Consider the following 18,345-nt stretch of genomic DNA (forward strand, 5'->3'; position numbering starts at 1 on the left):
AAATACTGAACAAGGTAAATAAACCAGAATGCATACCCTACGCTGGCCAAATGAGTGAAAAGGAAGACTTGTTCCATGAACCCACTGATTTGTCAAGGTCAACACGGTGACCTTGATGAGTGACCTCCCCTTCTTCACATTTGTTCAACCCATACAATCCTGGCAAACTGTGCGGCTTCGGCCATTTTATCATCGTCTCATATGCTCCGTTCCCTGTGAACCCGCAGCAAATGCTTCTATTGAGACTTTCCCAGTCTTCTCCTCTGTCTTTCAAGTCACCAAATTCTAGGTCTTCTCACTTTGTCGTCACCATTGAACACCGGGTAGAAGATGATCCGGACTGAAAGGCACGACCAAGGAGCTAAACGGTGCTTCAATGATTCACTAAAGAGGAACAGCGCTAATATTTGCCTTTCATTTGAAGTCTGAAAAATGGCCATCGTGCCAGGAAGCCTTGTCCTGCCATGTGAAAGAATTGCATATGAGACATTACCAACACCGAATAACTGTGGTGTTTGACTGGTTTCTGTGCACGTGCCCTGAACGATGTAAACGTGCTTCTATCACGGTCTGCCCCGACTAGTTGCCCGCCGTTCCTCGCTAATGAAGCCGTAATGAGGTAGCTGGCAGGCCAGGCGAGAAAACCGCGAGACCAGGCTTATTTCCATACAGTATATTGCTCAACGGTCTTCATTACGTGCGGAATGCATAATAACACAAGAAATACAGTCCATTTGGACGGCTACTTTGAATTACTGGAAGTACAATAAATTTTCCTAATTCGTGAGATAACTAACACTGAAATAAGAGTCAGCTCAATTGAATTTTTAGCGTCGTCTCAAATACTTCTTTAAGTTAAACGGAATCTGAAATGCGGGGCACTGGATATTTTGTAAGGGCTTTGAGTTGGACTGTCGATATATACATGATGGGTATTTCCCGGTCGAATTATATCCACAATTAAAGTTACTCGATATCTACAGACTTCCTTAGCATTGCTCTGAAATGTCCAGTTTGTTCATCATTCCCAAAGTCTGAGATTCTTCTCCTGTGTTCTATTGTCTGTTCTACATACCAAAGGTTAAGCGTTCGCTCATCACGTCGAAGTCTCTGGTTGAATCCCAACATATTACCATGTGTGAAGCTCATTTCTGGTGTCCCCCGCCGTGATATTGCTAGAATATTGCTAAAAGCGGCGTGAAACCGAATCTCACTCACTAACTCATTCAAACTCCGATATATTACACAACCAATGTAATCATCACGTCTCGAACTGACTTGCCTGTTTGATTGACAATAACACATGGGAAAATGAACACAATCCTATTCCTATTTAGATGGTCATCACATATAAAGATATCAGAGTTATCCATGGGCATCTGGTGTCACTGCTTTAAGTTGACAGTCAACTCATTGACGAATTACACTGACGGACAGGGGATAGTCTAGCAGCATGGCGTCAAATTCTCAAGGTTGTGACAACACTGTTTCGCTGTAACCGTTCGCATATTACTGTCATTGGCATCATCAGTGCGCATCAAACACGAAGGTGTTCTGTTCTATGACATTGTGAAGTATGAGATTAAAACCATTTCAAAGAATCGTGATACGTAATGTGAACATGCGACTCCTTCAACCAATAATACTTCAGTTACAATGACATCCCACCACCTACACAACTCGTATACGCTTTGCAATCGGCAATGTTCGCAGAAATGTCACATTTTGATAGTCATCCCGAAACTGCAATAAAACGGCGACCTAATGTCGTTAAGACGTGTCTTGGAGAGGACTTGACTCTGACAAGGCTGCGGCTAATGTACCGATGGAAATGATAAGGGAACACTTAGTTTATGACACTGTAAAATCATATGCTATCATGGTTTTCCAGCCCTGTTCTCCGAATACGCGCTGGAAACAGTGCACACAAACGCATCTCAACATTTGATTCTGACCTGTTTTCTATTGCGCGCTATTGCCTATGTACGGACAGTAAAGCGTATTTCACTATAGCCTTCACTGTTCCCTTATTCGTCTCCATCAGGATATATTGCAAGTAAATATTGATATTCCGTGATAAAAGTAATTTTTGTATTTTTTTGACGAATTAAATTTTCTTCCGAATGGAACATCAAATTAGTACATATTCAATTTTCAGAGGTAACGTATAATATAACGTACTGCTAATCCGCTCGAGGGATGTCATTTTATAGCGGTTTTGCCGGTTGGCGTTTTCAGTTCTCTACCTCAAAGTTTACTATCATATGTCTCATTGCAAAAACAACAATATCTAATCTAATAAATTATCTCTTGCGGGGTTTTACTTGGATTTTGTCTTGATCCTGACGCTGGAAGTAACTTAGCGCTCATTAAATTTTCAACTTATTGCTTTGGGATCATATCACTACTAAATTCCAAGCCGTTTCTTCGTGTCCGCCATTAACGCCGAGCCAAAAAATCCGGACACGATCAAGTTCAAGGAGGAAAGGATATCCGGACGAGACCTTTAAAAAACAACTGCTTTGAAGACAAGCTGAGATTGTAGCGCACAGTCGAGAAAACGTTTTATAATTTTCACACAAAAAATGGGTCCAAGATTGTCGTTTCGAAGTTACCAAAGGCATTGTATTGCAGTATCATGCATATTTCCCTGTTCCGATCCTTGTATGAAAGATGAGCTAGTTACATAAAAACTAAAGGTGATCCATTGCGGCTGGAAATTAAGGAGTAATAATATCCCTTGCTGGATTCGCTTTATCACAGGCCTAACTGTCACTGTCTGTGGTCGGCAGGGTGTTAGGTTTCGGCAGTGAACGCCGTAGCATTGCTGGATTCAAAGATGAGACTCGCTGCGATTTGCTTAAACCTACTCGGGTGATACAACTAGCAGAAGATCACATGAATTTCAGGGGCATGTATGTAAGTGATTTTACCTGGGTTCTTGTAGATCTTGTATTTGATGTCATCTTGTGGTGAAAAGAATTGGTATATGACTAAAGTCAATTAAAGGTTTAAACCTCAGAGTAGTTGTACGCATCTGTCTTGCAGCGTGGAAATGATGCGTGACATGGAGGTGTGTCTTGGAGTTGTTTGTAATTGGATGCACCACTATAATAAGTGTACTTTCTAGAGAAACGCTGTCCAACAATGAATGGAATCGCAAATTCAACAACAAATCAAGACTAAATATCACACATCAACTTACATATCATAAGTATGAAATTCATTTATCCAAAGCCCTAGGTATCTGTGGAACACTATGAAACCTGGTGTTCGTGTATAGAGCAGTACTTAGTTATCCGAACAGGGACCATCATGGCACCAGGTGTTCTAGTATGGGGAAGTACTGACCCATGTCCAATGGACCATCATGGCACCAGGTGTTCTCGTATGAGGAAGTACTTACCCATGTCCAATGGACCAGCGTGACACCAGGTGTTCTCGTATGAGGAAGTACTTACCCATGTCCAATGGACCAGCGTGACACCAGGTGTTCTCATATGAGGAAGTACTTACCCATGCCCAATGGACTGCCATGGCACCAGGTGTTCTCGTATGAGGAAATACTTACCCATATCCAATGGACCATCACGGAACCAGGTGTTATCGTATGGGGAAATACTTACCCATGTCCAATGGACCATCACGGTACCAGGTGTTATCGTATGGGGAAATACTTACCCATGTCCAATGGACCATCACGGTACCAGGTGTTATCGTATGGGGAAATACTGACCCATGTCCAATGGACCAGCGTGACACCAGGTGTTCCCGTATGGGAAAATACTTACCCATGTCCAATGGACCAGCGTGACACCAGGTGTTCTCGTATGAGGAAATACTTACCCATGCCCAATGGACCATCATGGCACCAGGTGTTCTCGTATGGGGAAATACTTACCCATGTCCAATGGACCATCATGGCACCAGGTGTTCTCGTATGGGGAAGTACTGACCCATGTCCAATGGACCAGGTGGCCACACATGAAAGTACGTGTTGCCCACAACCACTGACCTTCATGACACCAGGTGTTCACCTGTTGGACAGTGCTTGGTGACCTACACCCAGGGCTGCATGACACCAAGAATGTCAGTGAGGAGTGAGCATATCTTAAATCAATACAGGTGAAAAACGAATCAAACGGTAAACAGTAAAATGTGTAGACGGGAATTGAATGCCATCCTGTTGTTTTTGTGCATTATCAAGACTAGATAAGGTACGCTTTATATCCCGTCTTGATATTGCTATGCTCAACCACGCAGATTCACCAGTTAAAAGCAGCGATATTCATTTTTTATTTGAAATGAATTTGATAGTTTTGCTCGAAGTCGGGGGTAATTTTAGGCTACAACATATCGCTGTAACGCTGTAACATAACGGTGTATCTTAACGGTGTATCAAAACGGTGTATCTTAACGGTGTATCTTAACGGTGTATCTTTACACGGAATGATCATGTCTTCTAAACCCCACCAGACCTCCATAATAACAAGAAATCTCTGCTGTGTCCATTCTGCGATTCTCATTACATCATTCATGTGTCCATGGACCACAATGAAATAGCCGTGATACTAGATGTTCATGAAAAGACGAGTCGATTGTTCACCTGAAGCAAACACGGAAACATGGGGTACAGGTCTAAATAGCAATCCTTTTTTTATATAAAAAACAATGATTATGAAGAATTTGCATGACGGTTCAATTCAATTTCATTTTTTTCTGTACATGATGCGGCTGGCTATATGCAAGAATAACATTAGATACAGCATTTAGCTGCGTGGTTGTTTCGGGGTGTCATTCATTATCATACATTTTCACTGACTAAAGCGCTTTTCATTTCATGATACTAAACATTCATGTATCCTGTTTAGGTAGGAGTTGTTGCCTCACATCGAGGGCTCTGTAAATAAATAAATTTACATTTTTAAGACATGCTAATCAAAGGAATGAAAATAATATTGCGCAATAACCTTTGAGTGAATATCTTTTCATAATTTAACAGGATAGAAAATAACAAAATGAAACTCATTTCAGTTGTACATCAGTTGGTTGTCTGGTTCAGACTCGATTATGTACAGAATATTTGTGAGTGCGGCGTTAAACAAACAAACAAACAAACTCTTACAACACAAAAGCACTAATGTTTAATTGAACATCATATGGTCATTAATCCTACAGCGTTGCAAACCCGTGAAGATCCGGGGTAGAATAGGTCTTCCGCAACGCATGCTTGCCGTAAAAGGCGACTATGCTGTCGTAGGAGGCGACTAGCGGGATCGGGTGTTCAGGCTCGCTGACTTGGTTGATGCATGTCATTGTTTGCCATTTGGGTGGATCGATGCTCATGATGTCAATCACTGGATTGTCTGGTCCAGACTCGATTATTTACAGACCGCTGTTATAAAGCTGGAATATTGCTGCATGCGGCGTTAAAAAAACAAACTAACTACAGCGTTGCAGAACCCTCTGCTGTACAAACCAAAGGTAAATTATTTCTGTCGGTCTTCTTGAGCCAGACCGATTTGTTAACACAGTTTCAAGCAACAGATATTAATCCCTTTACGATATTACACTCTTTGTAATGTGATATTTCGGGAAATAGCCGACTTGGCAATATGGTGTGGCGAACGAACGACCACACATTGTTGGATAAGAACATCTTCTGGGAACAGCTGTACAGGTAAACAGAACGCAACACAGGTGGACTTATTGTAAGGCGACACCTCGCCTTTCACGTCAGATCATTGGACTCCAACATGCGTCATTATGATCTCAGAGACTGCACATATCTAAAATGAATTCATTTGCGTCTAATGACATTTGTTTTTTAAATGGGGCATTAGATATGTCCTGAAAGCCAAATAGAGGCTCTGTGGCCGTTCCAGGTTACATTACCTCAGGATGAAATCAGACTATGAAATATCTTAAGGGCGTTTTTATGCTGTTGATGTTCAGAAGACGCAGTCAGCTCTGTTTATTCTATAGCACAATCCATTATTGGAATCTTAGAAAGATGGCGAGTGAGGTTCGTGTAGGAAGGTAGAGAGGAACAGGATTTCGTGTCCTTTGAAATATTATGCAGCTGAGTTAATAATTCAGTGGAGAATATTGTACGCCGATGATAGGAAAGAAAATTCAAGTTTTCAAATTTTAAAACTTTACTTGTACACGGTTGTGAGATAATCTGTGGTTAAAATTAAGCGATGTTGGCGCAGGGTATGGAAATCGCTGAAGTTGAATCGGGTGTATTGGAATCTGCACAGTCAGCAAAACTCAGCAAACACCGACAAACCGGTGACTAGTCGCATGATCAACGATCGATACCATCGGGGATGACGAACCCGTCTGTTCACCCAATCCTCCGTAGTCGGATCTCACATTCAGCAAGGGTTAGCGGGGATCTTACGTCAAGCAAGGGCTAGCGGGGATCTTACGTCAAGTCAAGCAACATCTAGCGGGGATCTCATGTCAATCAAGGGCTAGCAGGGATCTCACGTCAAGCAAGGGCTAGCGTGGATCTCACGTCAGGCAACAGCTAGCGGGAATCTCAGGTCAAGCAAGGTTAGCGGGAATCTCAGATCAAGCACGGGCAAGCAGGGATAGTTGGCATGTGAACTCTTACGTCAAGCAAGGGATAGTTGGCATGTGAACTCATGCCAAGAAAGGGCCAGCGGGGATCTTACGTCAAGCAAGGGTTAGCGGGGATCTGATCTCACGTCAAGAAAGAGCCAGCGGGGATCTTACGTCAAGCAAGGGCCAGCGGGGATCTGATCTCACGCCAAGAAAGGGCTAGCGGGGATCTCAGGTCAAGCAAGGGCTAGCGGGGATCCCACGTCAAGCAAACGGAATCCACACGTACATTGTGAAGGGGTATACAACTTCTATGTCCATGGACTCTGTCAGTCGATCGGACGTGCAGAAGATGACCTACACATCCCTATCAGCGTTCCATCTTTACTAACAATCAAGTCAATGGCGGATATAACGAATAACACGGGACCATCGATATCCATTCTCCATATCCAAAGTTTATTATTCACATGTTTGAATATTTTTTCTTCAGAACAAATACCGGGAAGCATAAGTGTAGCCGACTATTTGATTGATCCAGTTGCGTAACATCAGGATGTGTCTAGATAAATTGTGGAAAATATAACTTTCTGCATATTAAACTATATAATAACTAAGAATAACTAAGATATTAATAATGTTACATTGTACATAAATACAAAGCGTTAACGCCAGAGAATAGCCAGTCTCGATCATCCGACGAAACAGATTCTTTTGGGTAAAATAACGGGGAAAAGTTTATGAAAGGGTAACAGAAAATCGGTGATGACACCAGGTGTTCGCGAAAAGGGTAAGCATGTCCTGCTCTACCGGTAGCACCCACCACTCACACACTTTGCATAAAAAAGTATGAAATTGTGTTTGTTGTACGACACCGCCAATCAGTGCTCCTTGCTCATTGAGTGTTTTCCTTAATCTTCGTACTTCAGCTATTGTTTAACGGCGTTGTTTGTTTGTTTGTTTGTTTATTTGGTTGGTTGGTTTGTGTGTTGTTTAACGCCGCACACAGCAATATTCAGATATATGACGGCGGTCTGTAAATAATAGAGTTTGGACCAGACAATCCAGTGATCGATATCATGAGAATCGATCCGAGCAATTGGGATCGATGACATGCATCAACCAAGTCAGCGAGCCTGACCACCCGATCCTGTTAGTCGCCTCTTACGACAAGCATAGTCTCCGTTTACGGCATGCATGGGTTGCTGAAGACCTATTCTAACCCGGATCTTCATGGGTGTTTAACGCCGTAGTCAACATAGAACATAGAAGGTGATCTTACGGGGTCTTAAAGTGTCTGTATGTTCGCGATTATTTTGCATGGTTTATCAGCAATATACCCTTGCTCATTTTGGGTAAACTGCCACGTCATAAACTTTCCTCCTACAGTTGGTTGACGCAACGTGCTATGACTAACATAGCGTTCAACCGGACGTTATCACTCACTAACTCACTCACGCACTCACTCACTCATAAAAGGCAATTAATATCCCTTTATGATTATGCCCAATTTGTAAATATGCACAAGAAATGAATTTGATTTTGTGTTCCTTTGCTCTACATGCAACACATTAGAAAGTGATATATTAGGAAGTCTGGCTGTTTTGGTAATAGTGTTAATATGTAAACATTCAACTTTTTTTAAACATCATCTAGGTTTATTATCACGCTTACACGCTCGACGTCAATTGTTGCAATGGTTGCCATTGTAATCCAACGGAACACTTCTGTGTAGTCCAGAGGCCTTCCTACAATTTCCTTCTTTTTCACTGTCTTAAAGGCTATGTCCTGGCGTCCCCAGACTACGGAGCTATCCTCACACTTTGTCTGTATGTTCCAGAACGACCCCCTGTGCAGTGATGCAGAGCGGGATTACAAGAAGGTCGCGGTGGTTGAGGACTTCTTCGACATCATCTATAGTGTCCACGTCGAGATGGACGGCAGAGGGGGGAAGCATGCCGGGCAGAAACGTACTTACAGAGCGGTGAGTAAACGCATCACCGGTTGGCAAAACTGGGCGAGCACTTGGAACGCTGAGATATTAAACTATATATACGGACAACACAAATGGTTCATTTAGCTCGGTATGACTGCGATATCCCCTACATGTTACCATCCGTACAAGGAGTGGGCAGACACTGTACCTATGTTGGAATAGGCATTCAGAATGACGAGCGAACACTTTAACTACTAGGCTACCCCACCGCCCTCTGTACAAGGAGGTGTTAGGTCAGTTTGATCTTGTGACGACAGTAAACCTAGGTATTAGAGATAGACAGACAGTTTTGTTCAGTATAAAGGCGTTTTGCCCCAAATACATTCATGATCGGAACAATATGGACCTGCGGAATATACTAGGATTAAAACATGCAATTAAACAGATATGGGTATAAACAATGAGAATATACATGCAACTGTTAATTATTGCTGTACTTTAAGGGGGTATATTTGGAGTTATGCAAACTTCACAAGTTACACCATTGTCGGTACCGACTCCAAGACTTCTGTGTAGGCACATTACCAGATGAGTACACAGTAAGGGAAACAGAACGGGAGATGCTATCGTGTTGATACACAACCGGGCAAAAGAAGTATGCACTTAATATTGGATTTGACCAAAAAATTACAAACGTCATCAAAACTTTACTTGGCTGAAAACCGTCGCCGAAACACTGCAAATAAAGGACCAAAACAAGACCTGCCTGTATCAAATACATCACCTTCCAATAACCATTTCTTGTTTGTTTCAGTTTTATCCACTATCAAACATGGTTGTACACTTTCTTTTGCCCCACAGTTTACTAATGGATACAATCATGAAGATTTGAAATAATTAGTATTGGACAACTTGTATGAACACAGTTGATGACTTACTGTAAAATCCGATACAAACACCCCTAAAGCTTTGCAAATTAACTCTGCTGAAACTCTGGCTTACTGATAACACAAATTAAAATAATTTACGTAAAGATGAATTAAATGTCATCCTTTAAAAAAAATATGTTTATTGTTTAACTTAATTGATCACCCACGGCGTCAGTACCTATCGATGTTTTAGCGATTATGTGAAAAATAAAGGCCAACGGCATATGTTATCGACAAGTATGCTCGGGTGACGAGTTGTATATTGTATTGCAGTGAAGGGAATTCAGCGTCAGTTCTAAATACTTACATCGTAGACGTTCACACTTTGAAAATCGACTTACGTATAGCCCTGATGACACTGGCTCCTAATCTGTGATTCGAACTCACGTTCCGCGGATCCTGGCATCTGAGGGTCGTAACTCCGCACTGGGCGCTGCTACAACAATATGGGTATTTAAAAGTGGATCAAGACAGAATGATCTGTTCACATAGTGCTACCCCCGCCGGCTTGGTACGAGAGACTGCGGTAGATGTGCTCCAGTAGCAGGCAGGCATCCAGTTCAGGTCCTGTCGACCCAGACATTTTTGTTAGCCGGTTAAAATACTTAGGTGGATTATATTTCCGCACCTTATCGCCTTTGTACATGACATGTCAATCTTCCTTGGATTGTCTGCCACATTATATTTGTGTAAACGTAATGTAGAGTTATCCTGTGTGATGATAATATTCATCCCATAGTGGTTGTTGGTTGGTTTGTTGTTTAACGCCGCACACAGCAATATTCCAGCTATAGATAAGTAAGTTACTCTGTTATCATCTTTATCTGACACTTGCCGCTGTACTACTCCACCATTACACCAGAAACCGCCACGGGGGGCAAGATTCAAAATGTGGCGTAATTAGCTGTGCAGAGTGGCTCCCCTTACGCTTGTCAAGTTTCTGGGATCGTAGGTTCGAATCTTAGATTCGCCCTGATTACAGTAATTGGTTGCACAGTTCCATACCCGTGGGATTCACCACAGTGGTAAACGTCTAAACCCTGCATCATGTTGGCTTCCCTCATCAAGCTGCCGAGCAAAACCTCAACTACTACTACTATCACTACCTCTACTACTACTTTTGCGACCTCTACTACTACCATTGCTACCACTTTTGCTACCTCCACGACGACTATTGCTACTACCAATATTGCTACCTCTGCTACCACTATTGCGACTACCACTATAGCTACCATTACTACCACTTTTGCTACTACTATTTATACCGCTGCTACCACCATTGCTACTACTACTACTACTATTTCTATCTCTGCAGCAACTATTGCTACCTCTACGACAACTATTGCTACCTCTGCTATCACTATTGCTATCTCCACTACCACTATTGCTACCTCTACAACAACTATTGCTACTACTACTACTACTACTACTACTACTACTACTACTACTACTACTACTACTACTACTACAACTATTGCTACTTCTAGTGTTTTACCTCTACTACAACTATTGCTACATCTACTACTACTACAACTACTACTACTATTATCATTATTATTATTATTACTACCTCTACTGCCACTATTACTGTCTCTTTTACAACTATTGCTTTGTCTGCTACCACGATTGCTACCTCTACTACTACTACTGCTGCTACTATTGCGACCTCTAACGCTACCTCTACTACTTTTATTGCTACCACTAATAATACTGTTGCTACCTCTACTACTACTACTACTACTACTACTACTACTACTATTGCTACCTCTATTGCTATCTCTACTACCTCTATGGCTGCCGTCGCTTAAACTACTACTCCCCCGTAAAGATCCGGGTTATAATTAGTCTTCAGCCATCTATGCTTGTCTAAAGAGGATGGTCAGGCTCGCTGACGTAGTTGATGCATGTGATCCTATACCAATTGCGTAGATCGATGCTCATGATGTCAATCACTAGAGTGTCTCGTCCAGACTCCGTTATTTGCAGTCCGCCGTCATACAGCTGCAATATCGCTGAGTGCGGCGTTAAACAACAAACAACAACTACTAAGACTACTGGAATACTCCCTGAGTCTGGCGTTAAACAATAAATAAACAAACTGCTACTAGTAGTAATCAATCTATTGCTATACCTTGATGTCAATCTCTTGATAATCTGGTTCAGACTCAATTAATAACAGACCGCCATATTGCAAAGTAAGGCGTTAAACAACCAATAAACTAACAAACTATTGCTGCCTCTACTTTTTCTACTGTGCCACTCCCCATATTACTCTCCCCCTTCTACTGCTGCAACTACTGCTACATACGTTTTTTGTGTGTATTATTATATTCATGATCCTGATGATATTGATCATGATGTTGATGATGATGACTGTGATAGTGATGATGACAATTATCTGACAGCACGTTGCAGATCGTGATAAAAATCCTCGTGAATATATCTCTAATGTAACAACATTTTATCCATGACAAATCCATCAACAAAATTTTGTACACACTGCACTGACAGTCCTTCAATGACATGAGCATATTCACATGAACTGAAGCTAAGTGTTATTAATCCTATATGCATCAGCTCAAGAAGAGCATTACCACAGATGTTAGCATGTGTAGGGGCGACACACTGATGTAATGCATTTCCCGTTTGAGAAATGAAGATTCAATCAACTACTTCTCGAAAGTTTCCCACGATGCTATTACAGAAATAGGAATGCATTCGCCAATATACGCGCAAGATATTTCCTGAAATTAACATTACTGGAATTCCCACTTTTGAAGATTAATCCTTGCAAATTTCATTTGAGTATATAGTGCTATGAAGAAATAAATAAAGAGTTCCTGTAATTCTATCTTCATATTCATACTACGTAGAAGACACAATGCATCTCGGACATCAACAACAAGGCAAAATAGAGACATTTACTGGCAGATTGGTCCAACTTTGAAACCACTGCAGAGCTATACGCAGGTCAGAGATGATAGAACACCGAAAACAGAGCTTTGGCCTTTTGGAGAGAGACACAAAACTCACGCAACGAAGGTCTTATGTATTTGGTCTTTGGCTCAAACAAAGATTCTATTATCTATACGTTCTAGAAGTCCAATCTGAAGACTCTCTCTGTATGAAAGACGGGTCTTTTGTCAAAGTGATACGCCCAATAATTTCTCGTCCGAGGCAAGCGTCCCGTTTTACCTCCACTCCGCACGCCACGCTGCGGGACTTCTATTAAAGAGTGTATTAGGACGCGCGGTGTAATTAAGGGGTTTCTATGACTTGGCGGAAAACAACGCTGTTGGAAATACGCTGTATTGGTGAGGATGTCGCGGGCCACGGTGACGGTGGTCGTAGCTGTCGCCGGTTGTTGCTGTTCTGGGAGGCTGGCAACGATGTACTTGGAACTAGCAGTAGCTTGTGGTGTTTGCAGAACAATGACTGTTTTTTTTGTGGGGTTACGTAGTTCAAGGTTTCATCCCTCAATTGAGGAAGCATCACAATGTCTGATGTTTTGTTGGATAAAAAGCGGGCCAGCTATTTCTGTTTTTTCTCGGTGTGGTTAATAACCATGTGTATATTATAATTAAAATAAATGTATTCGGTTGCCAGTACAATTTAGTAGGACAAAGAATTTTTAAAATTTATTTTAAGATTATAACAAATTTCGAGTCAAAGTATCGAAGACGCGACGTGTCGACTTGTAAGTGTCTTGTATTTCGAACGTATATCTTAAATGGCCACGGATACATGTAAGCTGTATCTTCGTGCGAGAACATATTACCGAAAAAACCCAACTTACATCCTCGTTAATAAAATACAGAATACATTTAAGACATGACTAGCATTATAACAAAATACTGATGGTACGACAAAAAAAACTGAATCCGAAACCTCGTTAATCTGTCACAGTATAGTGACTCCGAGCCGATCAGTCCTTATTTTAGCCCCTTAATACCTAGGGCCAGACAGGGTAACAAAAGTACCATCTTTTAACATCTATTGGTATGACGCGGCAGGGGATCCAATCCCCGACCTCCCGCTCTCCCGGCAAACGCTCTACCGCTAGACCATGGAGGCGGTCGCATCTATACTATAAATGATTTGAAAGTTATTCAAACGACTGTCATGGAAACCTTATGTCCCAAATAACTGCATTGCATTGATCAAGGCACGTACTACCAAATAGGAAGCTGTTACGAACAAGACATGTAGGAACTATTTATCATCGTAAAGGTATCACGACTTAAGCATTTGCGGCGTTTGCTAAAGAAATATAAACGATCCTCAATGTTTAACATCAGTTTTGCCATATGTTCCGACCCAGATATTCCTTATATAACCAACTGTAGTTCAACCATATGAAGATCACGAAGCCAGTAATTCTGAAATGGGAGACTCCAAGGACAGCAGAAAATCGAAAAGGCTTTGGATTTAAAAACTTGCAGCATACGATTCACTATAACCATTCAGGTTCAATTTCAGTACTAATTATTTCTGAAAGTAGTATCCTGGGTCACTCTAGAGTATTGGCCCCGTATCTTTTCCCAATTCTGCCATTTCCTTTGGCGATCATTGAGGCTTCCCGATCAACCTTTCCCACTGTTTGGTGGTGCCTAGATCTCTTGACTCAAACCATTGATGAGAAGAACTCTTGTAAACGCAAGATGCTGTGGATCGTTAAAATACGGACAATCCTGTCAAAAGTCCACAGCACGAATTAGTTTGATGTGCTGTTCATGTTCAGACCATTAAGTCACAAGGCAATGCAAGATGGATCTTCTTTCTAGAAACGGTGGTTCTTTCACTGCTCAATTTTCTACACCGCTCACTGGACTACAACGTTAATTAGAGCGCGTGACGGCAACGGTCTTTTGCAATCCACCAATTAATCAGGTCTGAGGCAGGTGTGAAAAATGGTCCAAATCGACGAACAAAATATCGGACAGGGAGCTTTGCGATAATTGCCGACCTAAAACTCGCGGAATTGACAACAGTGGCGAGGAATAGGTGGGAAGCTTGGGTAGCTCATTTTCGTTGTCTAATTGTGGTCGGGGGTTTATTACAGGGCCCTATAAACCTCAACCTCTTTCTCCTGGTCTCTTCTCACCTGCCAGGTACCGCGAGCTGACTTCGCTCCTATTACAACCCATAAGCTGATCTAAAGTTTGTCTTTGGTCCAAGTCCCAGTCTGATTGCCATGAAATTAGTAGTTGGACTTGAGCTTTACACTTGCAGTGATATGAGAAGGCTCAATTTAACTAGTGGATGGAGGTGCGCGTCCGGTCTTCTTGAAGCAGCTCAGCAGTGATTATACTTTCGGCTTTGATCTTGAACAATTTGTATGATTGCAGTATCATTTAGCATCCAGGTTTTAATCAAGGAGGGGACGACATTAGAAATATGAAGTTGGGGATATCTAATAGGGATTTTCTAACTTTGAATCGATTTTCATCATGTGTTTTTTTGAAAGAGTTAAGAAGCATCCTTGAAAACAGCCATTTCTTTTCAAGAAATCCACCTCTCTCTTGCCTTCCGGAAAGGCTAAACTACTAACGCCACGCTAAGCATGTGAAGTTTGTAAGAGGAGTTTAGGAGTAGCCGGAGCTTCCCAATGTGAAAGTCACTTTCCATCCCCCCTTAAACTTATATTTAGTCCATGAAGAAGTGGAACTTGAGGCGTCCAATCAGAAGGCTGATTTAAGAGAAGCTAAACATCTAAGTCTTTTTGAATCAAATAGCATCCGGTCTCGGATTACGCCTTGACAGAGCGTCATAATGGGAACAGAGATACATTTTTAGTCAAAGACAATTGGAACAGAAATAATGGCATTTTGATGATGTTTTGTTGAAATTATCAACCAATTGAAATCATTTCGAAAAGTCTGACTCACTTGTGAGTCCTCAAAGGGCTGTTTCACTCCCCATTACATGAACACGTCCATGCGAGGTTTGTGCGACTTGGAAACTATTTGTTCTATCTATGAATTTGGAACATGTTTCTATTTGTCCTGGAAACTTATAACAGGAAATTAATCTTTGACATTTTACTCATTTCAGAAATTTGATACTGAAGTTGTTTCCGTTTGTTGAAAGAGTTTTAGAATATTCGTGTGTTTATTAGAAATCAAAGTACGTATTTCGTCGAGTAATGACTTTGACTTTTCTTGTGTAATGTGTGTCTATAAAATACTTCCCTGTGTATAACCATTAAGTTTACTTCGCCCTTACAAAAAACAACTAACAAAGGACAACAACAAAAGTTTAGTTTACTCGAATGTCAAAACGGAATAATGGAGAACGTCTTTACATTTTTATCACAATAATCAACTTTCTAACTAGCTGTTAATTATGCCCCATATTCCTGTTTGTAAAGACTAAAGAATTATATCAGGAAACACACAAATATATATGTTCAAATCTTACAACACAAACACGCGGCTTGGGCAGGTTCGACACTTACACAAACCATAATTCAAGGTAGCTGGGAAAGGTCGAAAGCGGACACCAAATTGAAGGATTTCAACTTTATTGTCTGTGGTGCACAATCAGCGTCACATTGGGTTGGATGTTATTGAATTTTATTTATATAAGTGAAAAATCTTTTTCCGGTAATAATAATCCCTTGTTCATTTTCCTGTAGTTCATTCGCCACAATCTGAGCCGAACGTTGATCTGAGCATTGATATAGATTGACTGTTTGGGTGAAAGACACGTCTGAACTGAACATCAGACTTTCAATAAAGTAATGTCTAATGATAGTCCCATCAAACGACTGTATAGACGCGCTTCACTCAAGCCAGGCCACGGGAGTATTCCCGTTCTATCACATGGTCACCAGATAATTGCCGATGGCGTAAAGTTCCACCAATTTTTGCACGTGCGTTGTTTTTTTCGGCACTGCTGCACGGAGCGCGTCACTTTGGGTCACGTGACCTTGCAACGACCAGTGACAGCCCATGGCATTATGGGAAAAGAGGCAGAAAATCACACCTTCAGTCTGTAATGACGGCTGCAGCACGGCGGGCTCTCGTTTCACTAAAAAATGCGCAAGAAAGGAAAATTCCTCCACTGGTGACTGCAAGACCGAGCAATTTATGTTTTCAATCACGGAACGCATAGCACGCACGCCCCGTCCCCTCAACCCTGCTTGCTAGCCTATGGTATTTTCATTAATGGAAACAAATTACTAGGCTAAATTCGTGAAAGATCCGTTTCCGAGGCCAGAAGCTATGAGTCAGCATATGATTAGACGACTATGGCACTGTCAACTTGGCCCTCCCTTCGGTTCATACATCTTCATTTTAGCTGGGTACGTCGACTGCAGCAGTGTCAAGCGCGAGACCTTACTGCCCCGGGACTACCTCGTATCGTTTTGGAACACTTCCGTTTTCATATCGCTCATTTTGGCGCGCTTTGAAGCACTGGGGACTAATTTTAGGAGGGCAGCATTTCGTTCTGGTGACAGCTTGTCGTATTTCCTTGAAGTTTCACACTTTTACGTTTCACCGTATTATGCTGACCTTCCTTATTTTTTCACTGACCGAAGAGCAGATAACCCTATACGCATCCTTTTCTCGTTGGCGCAAACGTACCTCTTTGTGGTCCAAGACCGCCCTTTGTCATTCTCTGTTATTTTTGTCTTTTTTTTGTTATTCAATTTTTTTTTTAAAAACCGAATTCCTTTACTTTTGAATCAACTTCTTGTACTTTTGTTGTTGTTTTTTATGGTGAGGGAAAGAAGGACGTTTATGTCATAACATTTAATCGTATCCATGAAACCATAGAAAATTATAAATCCTCATTGTTTGTGACTGTTGCGGAGTTACATCTGTACAATGTCTGGAAAGGCTGGTCAGATTACTCTATCATTACAAGAAGAAATGAGGTGTGCGAAGTTTAACATCTATAAACCGACATACGAACACTCTTATGTAGTCCTTTTCTCTTTAATGATGATCTTCAGCGTGGAATTTTATTATTCTAAGACAACAACTATGCTCTTAAAGCAAATTTATATTATCAATTACGGGTTGATGACATTTTTCATATTTCAAGTTTTTTTCAAGATATAGATCAATTTGGAACACGTCTGTTAGAATGGATTGACATTTTGATTTGGCATTAACATGTTCAGTCTCTCAGATGATTTGCTGAACGAGTTTGCCATTGTGGAGTTGTTCCGGTGTTTCTCTGTCGTGCAGCACAAAGTCAAAGAACTTTTAAGATTCGTTCCAAAGAGCAGAAAGGGAAGGAAGTATAAACTTGATCCGTGTTATAGTAAATATTTTCCCAGCTTGAAGTTATCGCATTCCCGGAAACAGTGAGAGTGCAAAAACACACTGTCAGTTGGATTTTATTCAAGCCTTTCGCTAGGCTGTCACATGCCGAAAAATGGTAGCCCTCAACATGGATACTGACCACAGGTCCCTCTTTAATGAGGAGTTTGTGGACAACCGCGGGAACCCAAAACTGTGGCGAATAACCGCAACAGCTAATGCGGCGAAAAACTATGTTCAGTCACTCTGTCTCGAAATCGCGTTGGCGAAAAAACAATCTTGTCGCAGAAAACATGTTTAACGGGAAAAAGCATAGCAAATACTTCTATGACAAAAAACACTTTACAATTCACTCCTATTTTTAGAAAGGTAATACGAATAGCGAAAGATTATAATCTCCTGGGGAAAACAAAGTATACCCCATCTTTGATGCGGGCCATACAAGAAACAAACAAGAAATGGCTATCCGATGGCGATGTATTTTATACGGATATCATAGTTATGTTTTGGACCTTCAGTTTACAGTGTTTCCAGTCGACTGTGTTAATGGAATATCCAATTTTCAAGTGTACACTTTCTTTTGCCCGGCAGGTTATGTACAATTCCAACAACATGATATTTGGAGTCGGACTCCTAG

At 41.3% G+C, this 18,345-nt stretch overlaps 1 protein-coding gene across 1 annotated transcript in view; it reads left to right on the top strand.

Annotated features, from left to right (window-relative positions):
- Positions 1–18,345, top strand: part of LOC139479837 (nucleolar protein 4-like) — a 122,866-nt gene that overhangs the window by 19,666 nt on the left and 84,855 nt on the right. The window contains exon 2 of the mRNA XM_071262730.1: positions 8,411–8,554. Coding sequence (XP_071118831.1) covers positions 8,411–8,554 — 144 coding nt within the window. The remainder of the gene's footprint in view (positions 1–8,410; positions 8,555–18,345) is intronic.

The sequence above is a fragment of the Haliotis cracherodii genome, unplaced genomic scaffold, assembly GCF_022045235.1.
Source record: "Haliotis cracherodii isolate W230 unplaced genomic scaffold, xgHalCrac1.p SCAF_4, whole genome shotgun sequence".
In the NCBI taxonomy this organism is placed as follows: domain Eukaryota; kingdom Metazoa; phylum Mollusca; class Gastropoda; order Lepetellida; family Haliotidae; genus Haliotis; species Haliotis cracherodii.